We start from the raw sequence: 17,025 nt of genomic DNA, 5'->3' as shown, positions 1-17,025 counted from the left end.
TCCTTGGCTTACTTGATTTACTTTTGTTTGTAATAGGAGAGAATTCTTTTTAATAGAATCAGAGACAACAAAGATAATTTTTAGAAACATTTGTGGAAGTACATTGCTAGTTACCAATTTTCAACTTGTCCAATGAAGCCTTTGGCTGATGAAGATAGAAGGAAAAAGTTAACCACACTGACTGACTTGCATTCTACTCTTTTGTTGTCTATGCTCCTCATAAATAGCAAAGGAGAGAGAGAAAGTGCATTTTTTAAAATATTATTTTTACTGATTTTAGAGAAGGTAGAGGGAGAGGGAGAGAGTGATAGAAGCATCAATGATGAGAGAGAATCATTGATCAGCTGCTTCCTGCATATCCCCAACTGGGGATCAAGCCTGCAACCCAGGCATGTGCCCTTGACTGGAATCGAACCTGGGGCCCTTCAGTCCGCAGGCCGACGCTCAATCCACTGAGCCAAACCAGCTAGGGCAGTGGTTGGCAAACTGCGGCTCGGCAAACCGTGGCTCGTGAGCCACATGCGGCTTTTTGGCCCCTTCAGTGTGGCTCTTCCACAAAATACCAACTTCTGCGCATGGGCCACGAAATTTCAATCGCACTGTACGTGTGTGCCCGCACGTGGTATTTTGTGGAAGAGTCACACTGAAGGGGCCAAAGAGCCGCATGTGGCTCACAAGCCGTGGTTTGCCAACCACGGAGCAAGGGCAAGAAAGTACATTTTTTTGATTGCGTTAATTTCCAAATAAGAATTAAGGCACTTACTGATGGATATGATATGAATGTGTTTACATAAAATAAATGGGAGACATCTATAATAGTATCAACAACACAAATTATACATTAAAAACAAATATCTTCAGAGCATCCTCAAGTATGTTTGCAATCTAATAAAAGGATACTGTATCTCCTTGCTAATATTAGGACTAAAACTTTTAAATATTTTGCACTACATGTAGTAGTTAAACATTTTGAGTGTCAGCAAGAGAATCAATAGGGAGACAAGTGTGTGTGGGAGAGACTCGAGGGGGAAGGGAGGAGGGAGGAAGTGTGAAAGGCAGGAGGACAGGAACTGTTAGCCAGACTTGGGCATTCCTTCATGAACTATTCTTCAAAACACTCTACCTCTGTGGTGACTGATTCAGTCGATGGCAGCTTGTGAACCTGAGTTTTTCTAACAACAAAACTGGAGTTTTGTATGTACAACGAGGAAGACCACCTAAAACAAGGGGGTGTTTCCCAGAGGACCTTGTCTGAGAGCGATCACCCAGCAGGGACTGGCAGGAGGGCAGCCCCAAAGGCCCTCTCACTCATTTTGGCTTTCTGATGACTGCTCATCAGCAGTCACCCCTAATCTCGGCAACAGAGATTTGTACTTGACTTCAAGTCGGGGGCAGCCACAGCATTGAGAGTGTGGCTATTAAGAAATTAATTAAATCGTTCCAATTCTGTTGGGTTTAGTCTTTAAACTCTATGGAAGTACTTATAATCGGCCAGTTCCCTCTGGAGGGTTTACTCATGCGTTGGCCCCATGATTTTGGGCTTGTTTTTCCTTACGTGTATGTGCTGAATGATGAATGGGGAAATCTAATCTTGAAAAGGTTTGTGTCTATATTATAAAAAGATTAATCAGTTTTAATATATAAAATATATAGGGATTTATTGAATCATAGCTTGGTATATTGCTGAATTTGCCACTAGGTGGCACTATTGTTTCGATTTATCTTTACTTTCTTTGGAATTGGCTTCAAGGGACAGCAAAGTTACCTGAACAAATGTAGTTCACCATTCTGCTTTCAGGGAAAGTATCTCCAATATAGGAAAACCTGGCCTTTTTAGAAATGCCTTTGGGTAAAGTATTTAAATCTCCCTTAGTAACATACTTAAAACTTAATTCTCTTTATTGTCAAGAAACTATTTTTTTAATCAAACCTATATTTTTAATACTGCTGGTTAAACACTTTTCTTCTTCCTCTGTTCTCAACGGAGATGTAGAAAAACAGACCACCTTCTTATATATAAAAGTCTCTCATATATAGAAAACCCATATAAAATTACATCTTTTTTTTCCTTTAAGGCAAAAATAATATAGTTCCCTTTAAGTTTTCATCACATTTCTTCACCATTCATTCTGCCTAGTTTTTATTTATTTATTTTTTTTATGAGATCTGGAATCCAAAATACTCCAAGAACTTTGGATTTCTGTTCATGGCTGATTTGCTTGTTAGATTTCCAACATTTCATCAATACAACCTAACAATAGCTTCTTGGGTTCTTAGGCAAACACAGAGAATAAAGCTAATATTGGTTGGAGTCACCATGCTTCATCCTGATATTGATCATAGAGCGTAGAGTGGACAGGTGTTCAACTCTGACTTGTCCTGGCCAAACTGCCTTTGAAGGCACCATGCCCCTTTCCACCCCCAGACCTTGTTATTTCCTCTAGCAGGGGTGATGGCCACGTGCGCACCCTACACTCCTTCCTCTTGCCTCGTGTCCACACATCTTCACGTGCAGGTTGAAGGTCATTTCCTCAGGAGTCATTCCATGAGCCTACTGCCCGGCCACTGCTGCTTGCAGACCATGTCATGTATCCCAGCATAGTCTTCCTCAACACCTTGCATTTCTCTTTTGTAGAACTTTGCACACATGTAGCAATTTAATTATTTGTGAACACTTGCTTAATGCCTGTTCTCCCCTGCCCCCATTAGACTATTAGGTTAGTGATAAGGTCTGTTTGTTTCCCCCTCCCCCCTCCAAAGAGCCCCAGCACTTGACTGGTTTACATCAGGCACATGGTGGGAACTCAGTTGGCCTATTTTGACCAATGGATTAATTTCTAACTTATTTTGCATCCTTTCCTTTTCCAGATATATAATCGTTCTCAGTAGGGCAATTACCAGGAATCAGGAGACAGGAGCATAGCTTATTAAAACATCTGAGAGAAAAGTCAGGGATGTGAATGGGCAGGAAGAGAGTGATACACACCAGTTTGGTAAGGAAGGAAAAGTCAGATTTTAAAGTTGGTGCCATGGGCAATTCAAACTATTGATGGATCTTGAAAGAGGGAAAGGCGTGATCAGATGATTGCAATTCACCAGGAATGTTGTTTGGTTCATGAGGACAAAGACCATTTGTGCTGATAATCTTGACTTTAAGCCTGCTCTTCTTGGCTAGTTGTAATTTCATTTCCAGCTGTTATTTTGAAGGATATTTTACTGTGGTTTAGAAACCTTTCACACAAATGTAGATGACAACAGTGATGTCGATAATAACGCACATAAGAATTGCTGAGTACTTACTGTGCACCAGGCACTGGGCTAGATCAGTGATCAAACGTTAGCAAACCTAACAAGCACAGGTGGGTGGGGGGTGGGTGGGTGGCTTCTTGTTAACTGCACTGCTCGTCTGATTGCTCTTCCCTGTACTGCGCTCCACACATGTTGTGTTTTTACAAATTGAAGGCAAGACCCTTCTCTATAAAACAGATTACAACTCACGTTATCCCTACACTGGTGTTGTTGGGGTGGTCGGGAGCTGGGCCCACAGCATCTCTGAGGTGTGCCTGTCCTGGTAGGCTCTGCTCTCAGAGTTTCTGATTCAATAGGTGTGGGGGAGGCTGAGAATTTTTGTGTATCTGACATATCCTCAGTGATACCGACGCTACTGGTTCAGGGTCCACACTTGGACAACCACTGCACCTCACATCACTTAATCAACAACTGTAAAAGGCAAGTACCACTGTTGGGGGCCAGCCCCAGCAGGTCCAGGGGTTCCCAAAGGTGTGGACCGAGTCAGCGAAGAAGAATGACATGGAGACAGCATTCAGTTGATCATCATAGCCAGGTTCCCTAGTCAGGTTCTCCAGCCAGGTTCTGTCTTTTATTGTCTTGTTACATCTGTATTTATACCAGTTGATTTTAATCCTATCAATTTCTATTCCAAAGGTTAGGGCGTTTCTTATCTCCATTCCAGGGAGTAAAGATTATGTAGCTTAAGCATGGTCATAGTTAAAGTGATTAACTACCCGCCTGGCACTTTGTTAAGGGGTTTTATTCCCTCCCTTGCTTCAGGGAAAAATCCCTACCTGGGGAAACAACCTTTTTCGGGGAGGTGACCTTGGTTAAGACACATAGTGCCAAGAAGGTGAGCAAACATATTAAGAACAGTATGCCATATACGCCAGGTCCCTTGAAACATATGCTGCGCAGATGTTTCTTCCCTGCAGCGACTGTGTCAAGCAAGGATGGACTGGCTTCTGGAAAATTCTCCCTTTTTTATTTTTTAAATGATCGTATGTAAATCAGTGGCCACCTCTCAGATTGGGTTGTTTAAGACTCGGAAGAATACTGACAAGCAATGATAGCGAGCATAGCTATAATCGTTGGAGCGCACAAGGAGCCTTGTTCCTGTAGAAGGTTGCTGGCCTCTTCAGTCAAGGGATTTCAGCTGTCCTCAAGTCGGTGGTTTGGTTGTCCTTGTTGATCTGGCTGGTGGGCGGCGTCATTGGCGATGGGCTTTCTGAAGCGTCAGGGAGTTAAAGGGCTGCATCAAAGGGTCCATCAGGGCCGTGCTTAATGGTGGTGTCAATGTCCGGGGAGGAGTCAGCTGTGTCCTCTGGGTTGGCTGATATGGAAGATACCAGGGAGGAGGAGGATGAGGCTGAGATGGAGGGTAGTAGAGAGAAAAAGAAGAGAAAGCAAAAGAACTACAAGGCATGGAAGTGTTTAGAAAAAAGAGGGAGAAGAAATGGAAGAAGGCAGCATCCTGACACAGCCCTTTCCTTCAGCTGCTCCTTTCCCTGTGGTCCAAGGTAGAAATGGGAAACAAGTCCTGTTGCAGTGAGAGGGCAACTGCTGTCAGCCAGTCTCTTTCTTTACCTGGGTCCCGATCTGAGCTGGGCGCGGGAAGCAAAGCAGCCAGGGGTGCAGGAGACCTCCCTCAGAAGGGGTGAGGGTTCAGGCCTCTGCAAAGTTGTGGGGGTGAGGGTCTGTCCCACCTCTGTTGACCCCCAAGTTGTCTCCTGATGGTCCCTCTGCGACTGTGCCTGTCTTAGGTTGTTCCTTCCCTGAGGAATCTTACCCATCTCTGGCTAACCAGCCATCCTCTGGGGCCAAGCAGGGTGATGTGAGGTGTGCGAATGAGGGAGGGGCAGCGCCCCCCTTCAAGAGGTTCAGTTCTGTCTCCTTGGTAGCCTATGCCCCTGTGGCCTTCATGCCCAGCACCTGCTTTGGGCTCCCCTCGCCCTGCTGGTGGGGCCCTGGCTCTGGTCACATCTCTTGGGGAACCCAGGTTTCTTCTCCAGGGAGGGCCTAACTCACACCATTGGGCAAGAGACAGATCCATGGCACTGGCCACCACGAGGCCTCAACCTCAGCATGAACAGAAAGCCCAGGCAACAACTGTGGGCAAATGGACTGTGAGAAAAGGGTTCCTCTTGACACAAGGGCAAGAGGGCCCAATACTGGAGAAAGGAGGAATGGCCTGTCAGCATGTAGTCCCGGGATAGGGCTTTCTCAGCCCAGGATGTCAGGCTCTTGGCACAAGACAGCTCCATATATGGGGCATATACCAGACAGCCCCAGTCACAGCAGAAAAGGGAGGTACCCTTCCTGGAACAGTAAGGTAGGGAGATTCTAGAAAAGGCTGTGTTCAGGAGAGAAGGAGAAAGGCCAAAGAACCAGCAAACAAGTAGATTTAAAAAAAAAAGAAAGAAAGAAAAAGGAAAGGAGATGTGGGGCAAAGCTGAGACATAAGGACAGACAAAAAGGAGGCACACGTGATCCTCCCAATGGACAGGTGGTTCCAGCTCAGGGCTGCACATTTGCTGCAGACGGGCACTGGTCAGGTGTGCTAACTCGGCCTCCCAGGGGTGACGGTCTCCAGGAGGGAGGCAGAGGCTGCTCCTTCTGGAAAGATACAAAACACAACCTCTTCCCCACATCATTACTAGATCTGGTAAAACTCTTGTCTGGTTTGTGTATCCTTCTACCAGACTGAGTCAGCAGAGGCTATTGTACAGGAGGCCCTATGCCTTTTCAGATGTTAAGGGCCATTGCTCAATCCATATTGGTTGTGATGATTTCCAGACTATGGGATCAGCAGTCCTAAGGGCAATGGCCCCAATTATAAATCCTGTTGGGGAGTGTGAGATATTACTTTCTTTTCCTAATCCCTTTTCTGGATTAAATCCCATGTCTAGCATCTGTGATGTTACTCTATCACTGGGGCTATATAATAGAACTCCCATTTGAGACAAGGTATCTCTTCCCCATAATGTAAAGGGAATAGTCGTAATTACATAGGGACAGAATGTTCCTGAATGTTGATCTTCATCAGCCCAAGTTAAAATCTGAGAACTCTTTTTTACATTAGATGCCTTGCCTAGACCTACTAGGGAAGTGGAGGTGGTGTGCGTGGGCCACGAAGAGGGCCAATCCTTCCCTGCTATGCAGGAAACATCTGCTCTTGTATCCAATAGACCTTCAATTGGTTTTCCCTGAATTTGTAAAATTTTTGTAGGTCTAGCAGCATGGATTTCTTGTATCCAAAATGCTGCATCACTAGATCCAAAGCCTCCGGCCCCTCTGGCTTCCTGGATAACAATTGTCCCTATTTTATGTATTGGTAACAGGAATAATTGGGCAATTCTCTGTTGGGCTGAATCTGTATAGTTGTGGTGGATGGGGAAAGTAAAATCTGTATTTCTCCTGTGTAGTCTGCATCAACAACTCCTGGGATGACTAAGATCCCCTGTAACGAGGTGGAGCTTTGTCCTAATATTAAACCTACAGTTCCTTCAGGCAGCGGCTCGGACACACCTGTAGGAATGGCTGCTACTGGCGAGTCTGGGGTTAGTATTGCATGGGTGGTTGAATGGAGGTCCAATCCTGCACTGCGTGGGTTGCTCTGAAGAGGTCACTGACTGACTGAAATTTGCGGAGGGGTTGAGGGTTGATGCCCCTATCATTGCAGGGGCCTGGGGCTGGCCCCCTCTCAAATTTCCCAATTGAGATGATGGGATAGAACCTCCTTGGGAGTGGTTTGTAGAATTTAAAGGCCAACCATTTTTATGGTATTTTGATCTACATTCCTTTGCCCAATGGAATCCTTTCTGACATCGGGGACAAACAGTTTTTGGAGGATTAATATTATTCCCTGATGTATTTCGAGGCTGTTGAGGAGCTTGCCATCTGGCCTGAGTATTATTATTTTTATTTGGGCATTCTCTGCTAAAGTGTCCAGGTAAGCTACAAGAATAGCAGTTCATATTTCTTTTATGAGGCATGTATTGCACGTGCTTTTCCTCTTTTTATTAAAATATATTTTATTGATTTTTCACAGAGAGGAAGGAAGAGGGATAGAGAGTTAGAAACATCAATAAGAGAGAAACATCGATCAGCTGCCTCCTGCACACTCCCTACTGGGTATGTGCCTGCAACCAAGGTACATGCCCTTGACTGGAATCCAACCTGGGACCCTTGAGTCCCCAGGCCGATGCTCTATCCACTGAGCCAAACCGGTTAGGGCCAGGCTTTTCCTTTTTTGAGGACACCTCCCTCTCTGCACACTTGTTTTGAACTTCTTTGTCATCTTTGCTTCTTTTGTCTTTGTTCTCAGGGTATCTTTGGTTTAGGGTATCTTCTTGAACTCACCATCACCTCATTTTTCACCTCAAAAGACAGTCCTTCATGAAGTGTCCAATTTTCCCACAAATTTGGCAACATCTATCATTTGGGGTCAACTCCCCTTCAGTTAGCACATCTGGATCAAAAAAGTACTCCATATTTGAGGGGTAGTCCTTTGGAAATCCTTTGACTGGAATACCAAATACTCTTCTACCATTAATAAATGCTTTCAATATAAAATTGGTCATTTTCCTTGATAATCCAGCTCCAAGATTACGATTCAAATCAAAGGGATCTAATAACAATGTATTTTGAGGTCCACTGTTTCTTAAAAGTCGCAAGCAGACTTTTTCTTCTGATGCTAATAACATGTTTTTTAAAATCAAAGTCCTCTGTGTAGAAACGAAGAAGTCCCAACCAGAGCTCCCCAACAGATTCTGTATTATTTCCATATTCTGGCCAATAGGTGGGCAGTTCATCTATTTGATCAAAAAAATAAATATTCCAGCCATCAACAAATATTTCAGGTTTCTTTTCACCTTTGTATATCCCTTGAAGGACAGGAATGACTGGTGGTTTCCTCTGCTGGAGAAAATATAGCACCATAAGTGTGTATGCATATGATGATAAGCTGCCTCTGGATGCATCACCAATATCACATATCTTTGCAAAAACTTTCATGGTATAGCATAAATATTTCACTCTGGGATCAATGGCTGAATAAGCAAATAGAAGCCTTGTGTTATGAAGGGCCAATGTGTTATACAAACAGATGTCCACTTCCAGACCACTTCGCCAATGGTAGGACTTTACAATTGGCACCTTTGCTGTTGTAATAGGCAAGATGTTTCTCAGATCTGAATGTTTTTTGAGGACTCTGGCCAATTCTTCAATAGTTCTTATACAGTCCAACCCCTCAGCAGTTTCAAGTCCATTAATTGTCATACAGATGTCAAGATCACTCTGTTTGAACCCAAATCCATTTTTGGAGGAGCCAAACAAGCTCAATTTAGTTCCTGGAAACTTTCGTCTTATGAAACTTTCTAGGCTTTGCCGAATATGTTCATGAGCTCGATCTTCTAAAATAGTTGGAGAAAAATCCTTATAACACTGGATACAAACTTGATCTAGGATATTTGTAAATTTGGGTGTCAATGGTGGCAAAGGTTCCAGCTGGATTCTTTTGAAGTCTTCAGGGCAGTCCTTCTTTGGATGACCCTCTTGTTTGCATAAATTGCACACTACTGTAGGAGACTTGCCTTTGGTGAAGGTGAGCTTACTAAATTCATAGAAGTTAGATGGATCCATGGTTGAATTTTCTTCACATACATTTTCCTTCTTAAGACTGATTTTATTAAGTTCTGTTAGTAGAGCTCCATCCACATCTTTTCCACATTCTTTTGAGTCTTCGTACTTAGACTGGCCTACCTCCTCATCCTCTTCAGGTAGGGCACCCTCATCCCCTGATCCGGTGTAGGCATTGTCTGCTACTTCTTTAGAATGTTCTGAACATGTAACAGTACTCAGAGGCTTCGGAAGGCTAGATTTTGTAATTTTGTGTGGGAGAGCAAAATATTTGTATGTTGTTCTTAAACAATGAAGTATGTATTCAAACACAGGTTGACTGTTTAGGGTTCTTGCCACATTCCTTTCAACAGAGTAGGGATCTTCGATGGCAATGCGCTTTTTGCGCCAATCCTTTGATTCACGAGATATCATTTCCTTGACTCGGATACTTATCACTAAATCAGCCAAATTAAATTCTAAAGCATAGAATCGAAGCAATTCCACCCAGAGCTGCCCAACTGGCACTGAAGGCTGGTGTTTTAAATCAAATATTAATGATTCCTGTCCTGTTTTAACAGGTATTTTTTTTAGTGCCTCTTCTTTTGCTGTGTCAGCATCCCCTGTGGCATTATCAGTGTATTCCCAGACCACGACGTCTTTCTGAATATCTTTTAGGTTGAAGTTGCCCAGTTTATTCAATGAGAATCCTTCCATCCATGATCCTAGATAAACAGGCAGAAGGGGTTCTTTCCTCTGCTGAAGAAAGAAAACTGTCATCAGGGCAAACACATATGGTGGCAAACCTCCTTCTTCAGGGCGATCTATACTGCATAGCTTTGCCCAGTACCTAAATGCAATTACCAAAGGAACCAGCGTTGGTTCTGGTTTTCCAAGGGCAGTTAAGTGATTTGTTGTCAGACAAGCCTGTTCATTTCCTGCACTCACTTTACAAAAAAGACCACTTTTCTTTTCTTTGCACAGCACCATTGGCACCCTAGCACGAAAATCTGCATCAACATCAATAAAAGAATCACTGTTCTTTAAACATTCCTGAACAAGTAGGAGCACATCTGGCTGAGGCATAATGGCTGGAAATTGAATGTCAATGTTTACATCTGAATTTTTGAAACCCAATTGGCTACAGGATGACCCATATAATCTTAGAGAACAATCTGGTAACTTGTGTTGGAACACATTTTCCCTGATACGTTTAATTTCTAGTCTCTGTTCCAAGTTCTCATTGAGTAACCCAAACTCCTGTACAACTTTGTCAATGGCAGTACCAACTGCATTTATCTGGGAGGGCGTAGGCGGGGGTAATGTAGTGAGCAACTCTTTCTCCTGCTTCTCCTTAATGTTTTTCTTGTGCCTCTTCTCTTTCATATGCTCGTGGGCAGATGCAATGGATTCAATGAAAACATCACACAGTTTGCAGATGTACTTTGCTGTAGGGTAGTTTCTCGGTGGCCTTTCCAGCCTGTCAGTGCCGTCCCTTTTCAATGGCTCCTCAGCCTGCTGTAAACCCAGGAGCTCCTTTGCTGAAAGCACAGACTCGTCGATCACAGGGCCTTCCAAGTCCCCGTCCAATTCACTTTCCGCATTTCTAGTCCTCCGTGGCTTCCTAGGTCTGGACTTCTGCATCTTGTCTTCATGGCTTCCTGTTTCCACTTCTGACATGGTTTCCAGGCTTGTCGGGTCTTTGTGAAATAGTCGCCTTACAGCTCTACAGCCTCTTCCATCTTGCCACCGATATCCATCCTCACTTTCTTGAAAGAAGTCTTTTCTTGGTTGGTTCATAACAGGAATTCTAGGTCCTTGTCTGAATTCTTTCCAACTCTCTGAATTACCAGCAAGTTCATCTGATAGCCATCTCTTACTTTGATCTCTGTGGTTGTCATTTACCCAAACAGGTTGACTGTAAGTTGGGTTTTTAAATGCATATGGATTGCTGGAAACAGCATATGGTCCTTTTCCAGGGGTATTCCCATAGTTCCCTGGTGCTATCTTTTTCTTGGGAAGGCCTTTTCCCATGTTATTGCCATGGCCTTTAGCATAATCATCCATTATTAAATAATCTTGTTGAGGGTGACCCCTTGTTGGGGTGCAGCCCCAGCAGGTCCAGGGGTTCCCAAAGGTGTGGACGGAGTAGGCGAAGAAGGAATGAACGGAGACAGCATTCAGTTGATCAGCAGCCTAGCCAGGCTCTCTAGCCAGGATCTCCAGCCAAGTTCTGTCTTTTATGGCCTTACTACATCTGTATTTATACCAGTTGATTTTAATCCTCTCAATTTCTATTCCAAAGGTTAGGGCGTTTCTTATCTCCATTCCAGGGAGTAAAGATTATGTAGCTTAAGCATGATTGGTTGTAGTTAAAGTGATTAACTACCTGCCTGGCACTTTGTTAAGGGGTTTTATTCCCTCCCTTGCTTCAGGGGAAAATCCCTACCTGGGGAAACAACCTGTTTCGGCGAGGTGACCTTGGTTAAAACACATAGTGCCAAGAAGGGGAGCAAACATATTAAGAACAGTGTGCCATATATGCCAGGTCCCTTGAAACATATGCTGTGCAGATGTTCTTCCCTGCAGCGACTGTGTCAAGCAGCAAGGATGGACGGGCTTCTGGCATACCACTATCATTTCCCTTTCACTGATGAGGAAACTGGACTTGACTGCACATCATTTTGAAACACTTAAAAATGAATTCATTACATAAAAGAGAGGACGAAGGGAGAAAGACTCCACAGCAGGCTTTTGTTGGGAGGAGCTATGAATGTAGGAGCTCTGGGCTTAGGTTCTATTGTTTACTAACTCTGTTGTAACCTTGGCTGAATCACCAACATTTTCCTAAGTCTCAATTGCCTCATTTGAGAATAGGAATAATGATGTGTGCTCTACCAAGGCATAGCATTCTTGTGACGATTAAGTGAAATGATGTCTTTTAAAGGCTTTATGAACTCTTGGATACTAAGCAAGTGTGAGCTTACTTTTGCCCTCATTCAAAGAGAGACTTCGCACCAAAGACACATCCCAGCTGGCAATAAGCGAGACTTGTTTATTTATTTATTTTTCTCTCTACAGCTGCCATAATGCTCAGCTCCTATTCAGGTAGTTATGTATAAACGATTTCCTTAGATTTTTTTTTTCCTGGCAGGCATAAACAGAGACAAAATCTTTTTATATCATCTGTATGCTTTCCTGAAAGCACCAAATTATGGGCAGGACTAATGGGTTGAGAATGCTGAATGCCAGTTTATTGTGGCTTGCTTATGACATATCACCGTCTGAAAAACCATCACAGAGGGAGGGGGAAAAAATCTCATAGTTTAAATAATAGTTGCATCTCTGCAATGATGACAGACTGTGACAGTTTATAGGTTTTAGATGATGACTCCTTCACGCTGTGAAAACAGATCAGCCGCCAGTGGGCCTACAATTATTGCCACACACATCTGTGGATTTTAAAAGGGAAATTGAGTGGGCAGCTGCCATTTCAAGCAGGTGAATTTAGTAGAATGAGCATATCCATCAAGCAGAGGTTAGGTTACTCTCTCTGCTCTGAATGGAGAGGGGAGGTGACAGACGTCTGAAGTTGTACCAGTAATGACTACCATTTGTACAATACTCCCAAAGATTAGCACAGTTTCTTTATTGAATTCTACCGAATGGCACCTTCACTTTGCGTCCCTCACTCACTGAAATGCAAAGATTGCAGTATTTAAATAAAATGTTTTTTTGAATGATATGCCAGTGACCTTCCAAGTACAAATCCAAGGATGTCCTCAGCCTTCATCCAACTTGACTGTTTGACATGCTGAGCCTCCACCTTCTTTCCTTCCGAGGCTTTCCTGCCAGTCGAAGTAGAAAAGAAGGGAGATTGGATACTGGGCAGAGAAAGAGGAAATAAAACCACTTCTATATAATGTTAACCTGGGTTTTATTTCTCAATGATAGCACCTACCAGGCTGTGTGGCAATTTATTGTACTGGCCTATTAAACTATGAAATCTTAGGGGGCTAGGCAGTGCATTCCTCAATGTAGTACACACAGTGCCTTATACATAGTAAGTGCTTGATAAATGCTTAGTGAATGAATGAATATTTTTTTATTTTGTCTTATTTAAGTATAGTTGGTATACAATCTTATATTGGTTATATTAGTTTCATGTGTGCAACATTGTGATTCAACATTTTTATATCTCAAGATGTTATCATCCACTAATTCCTGTAATCAATTGTCACTGTGCAAACTTACCACAATATTGTTAACTATATTCACCTTCCCCTTTTTACACATCCCTCCACCCCCTCTCTTCTGATAACAATTTCTTTGGTCTCTGTTTATATGATTCTGTTTTTGTTTTGTTTTTAGATTTCACAAATAAGTGAAACCATTTGTCTTTGACTTATTTCACTGAGCATAATACTAGATCCATCCATGTTGTTACAAAGGGCAAGATTTCATTCTTTTTTTATTGCTGTGTGTGTGTGTGTGTGTGTGTGTGTGTGTGTGTGTGTGTACACACATCACCATCTGAAAAGCCATCACAGAGAAAAAAAATCATTCAGTTAATCTAAATGATGGCCACATCTTTACAATGATGATAGACTGTGACAGTTTATAGGTTTTAGATGGTGACTCCTTCACTCTGTAAAAACAGATCAGCTGCTAGTGGATACACCCCCACACACCCACAGAACTATTTCTTTATCTATTCATCTATCAATGGATGCCTAGGTTGCTATCATATCTTGGCTATTGTAAATAATGCTGTAATGAACATGGGGGAACATATAGTTTTCAAATTATTGTTTTCATTTTCTTTGGATAAATACACAAAGTGGAAGTACTGGGTTGTATGGTATATCCATTTTTAGTTTTTGAAGAATCTCCATACTGTTTTCCATAGGGGCTGCTGCAGTTTGCAATCCCAGCAACAGTGCACAAGGGTTCCCTTTTCTCCACCTCCTCGCCAAGAAATTATTTGTTGATGTTCTGATAATAGCCATTCTGACTGGTGTGAGGTGATACCTCATTGTGGTTTTTATTTGCATTTCTTTGATGATTAGTGATGTTGAACAATTTTTCCATATACCTATTGGCCATCTTTATGTTTTCTTTGGATAAATAAATGTCTTTTCATGTCCTCTGCCCATTGTTTTGATCAGATTGTTTATTTTTTGTTATTGAGTTGTATGAATTTCTTATATATTTTGGACATCAATTCCTTTTTGGAAATATCATTTGAGAATATGTTCTCCCACTCAGTAGATTGCCTTTGTTTTGTTGAAGTTTTCCTTTGTTGTGCAGAAGCTTTTTAGTTTGATGTAGTCCCATATGTTTATTCTTTTGTTTCCCTTGCTTGAGGGGACGTATCCAAAAAGATATTACTCAAGTGATGTTGGATAGTTTATTTCCTATGTTTTCTTCTAGGAGTTTTATTGTTTCAGGCCTTACATTTAAGTCTTTAAGCCATTTTGAGTTTGTTTTTGAATATGATATAAGAGAGTGGTCCAGAGTATTTTTTTGCACATACCTGTCCAGTTTTCCCAACTCCATTTGTTGAAGAAACTGTTGCTACTCCAGTATATTTTTTTTACCTCCCTTGTCATGGGTTAATTGACCATATAAGTGAGAGTTTATTTTTGGTATCTATATTCTATTCCATTGATCTATGACTGTTTTTGTGCCAGTACCTTATAGTTTTGATTATTATAGCTTTGTAATATAGTTTGAGATCAGGGATCATGATACCTTCAACTTTGTTCTTCTTAAGATTGCTTTGGCTGTACTCAAGATTTTTTGTGATTCCATATAAATTTATGAATTATTTGTTTTGGTCTGAGAAGAATGATATTGATATTTTGATAGTAATTACATTGAATCTGTAAATTGTTTTGGGTAGTATGATCAACTTAACAATATTAATTAATCCTTCCTATACATGAGCATGGTATACCCTTTCTTTTATTTGTGTTCTTTACAATTTCTTTTTCAATGTCATAATTTACAGAGTAGAGAGGTCTTTCACCTCCTTGGTTAAGTTTATTCCTAGGTATTTTATTCTTTTTGGTACAACTGTAAATAAATATTTGTATCCACATATAATAGCCTAAGAGATGTCCAGCAATTTAGAAGAATTTTTATGTTGTATAATGCTCTGTTTTAAAATACACATATATTCATACATGTTACTGCTATAGTCACTTCACCAGCTTGGTTACAAATACAGCCACATCTCTCTCACCTCTAACTTTAGAGTTTTATTTTAGTTGAAAAATCCACACTTTTCTTGAAAACTATTCCACCTTGATTTGTTAAAAAACCTCAGGGGTTTACTTACTCTAAATGGGTCTGTGAGTATCTGATTGGTTCAATAGTGGGCCGTGGCTTTAGGAGTCACTGCTTCTGTTTGATTGGTCCATATGCGTTCTTGCCTGCCTTCCAACCCTGATCCTTTATTGAGTTTCTTCTCTGGGTCACATATTGTTCTAGGGCAGGGGTCCTCAAACTACGGCCCGCGGGCCACATGCAAATACAAATATTGTATTGTTCCCGTTTTGTTTTTTTACTTCAAAATAAGATATGTGCAGTGTGCATAGGAATTTGTTCATAGTTTTTTTTTAAACTATAGTCCGGCCCTCCAACGGTCTGAGGGACAGTGAACTGGCCCCCTGTTTAAAAAGTTTGAGGACCCCTGTTCTAGGGTTACTATTTCATGTGTCTCTGTTTTCTGTTGTAGTTATAGGCACCAATCTGTTGGTTGTTTCAGATACCTACATAGACTACATGAGACTCCATCCTCAGAATTTCAAGGTTACCTCTTTTGCATGTTATTGGACTCACATAACAGGTTGGGTCTCAAGGCTCTTCTAGGCTCAGCCACACACTTGTGCTGGGACTAACCTTTTCCCCAGACCTTAGGCTCTCACTTTAAGAGAATGAAATTAACCCAGAATTTTCCTACCATTCTGGAGCCCTTGTGGTCCTTTCCTACCTCCAGGCCATTTTCAGGAACATCCCAAGTATTCTAATAACATTGAACTTCAAAGAGTGAAAATATGATGCTCACCTTTCTTTCCTCCTAGTAGACTCAGAGACACTTATGCAAAATTGTTTAACCTCTCCACAAATGCTGACTTTGCATTTTAAGGGAGATAAGGGAGGGTGAGATGTCTGGTTCCAGAAGGTTCTATTATATTTTTCCCCCAGGCAAAAGGAACCTGCTACCCTTATTTTTGTGTAACTAAGTGATGTCAGTCAAGTGACTCTTCTCTGAAAAAGGAAAATTTACTCCAAGGTGTCCTGTGTTCATCTGTAGATGCAAAAGTTTTGAAATAAATGCCATTTTACAATTTCTTCTCAACACGTGCGCACACACACATGCACACAAACACACACATGCACACACACATGCACAGACTCAACGTCCAGAGAGTGTTAACAATAACCATCTTAGGCGTCAGGGGCAGACCTGTGCTTTCCCTCCATTGTGTGTGATTGGTTGGCACACGGCACATGTTGGCGGATAGCTTGGTGTCTGCCATTTTTCAGTTGTGTTTAGGGCCTCCTCTGTGCTGCCATAGATTTCTAAAGCCAGTGCTGCCTCCAGCTCCCATGCTCCAGTTGGAGAAGGGAATAGTAAGGAGGTTTGGATTCCATGGCTCCTACAAAGTCAATTACTTGCAAATCTACCAGTGGTAAATCATGGAGGATGCAAATGACTACAAAAGCCGCTTATAAGACTGCGCCCTCTACTGGACGAGTGAAGAAACCTCATCTTTACAGGCCTGGTACTATGTACTCTATAGGTTCTCAGAAGTCCACTGACCTGATTTGAAAACGTCCCTTCCAGTGTCTGGTGTGATAAATTGCTCAGGACATCAAAATAGATCTGGGCTCCTAGAATACAGCTATTGGTACTTTGCAGGAGGCACATGAGGCCTATCTGGCTGCCTTTTTGAAGACACCAACCTGTGTGCTATCTATGCCAAACGTGTAACAATTATGCCAAAAGACACCCTGCCATATACTTGGATAAAGTGCTTAAGAATCCACTATGGTGGGAAACATTTCATTCTTTTAAAAAATATTCTCTTCTTCCTGCTATTGGTA

The 17,025-nt window shown here is 42.0% G+C and overlaps 1 protein-coding gene across 1 annotated transcript; it reads right to left on the bottom strand.

Moving 5' to 3' along the window:
- Positions 1-5,315: 5,315 nt before the first annotated feature.
- LOC132225910 (terminal uridylyltransferase 7-like) lies at positions 5,316-14,469 on the bottom strand. The gene is given in 4 exon segments (XM_059680859.1): positions 5,316-5,400; positions 7,444-7,923; positions 7,925-11,005; positions 14,447-14,469. Coding segments are annotated over 4 exon segments (3,669 nt in total).
- Positions 14,470-17,025: the final 2,556 nt, after the last annotated feature.

Source organism: Myotis daubentonii, chromosome 2, assembly GCF_963259705.1.
Source record: "Myotis daubentonii chromosome 2, mMyoDau2.1, whole genome shotgun sequence".
Lineage (NCBI taxonomy): Eukaryota > Metazoa > Chordata > Mammalia > Chiroptera > Vespertilionidae > Myotis > Myotis daubentonii.
Note: the sequence above shows the minus strand (reverse complement) of the source record. Positions and strands in the feature narration are given on the sequence as shown.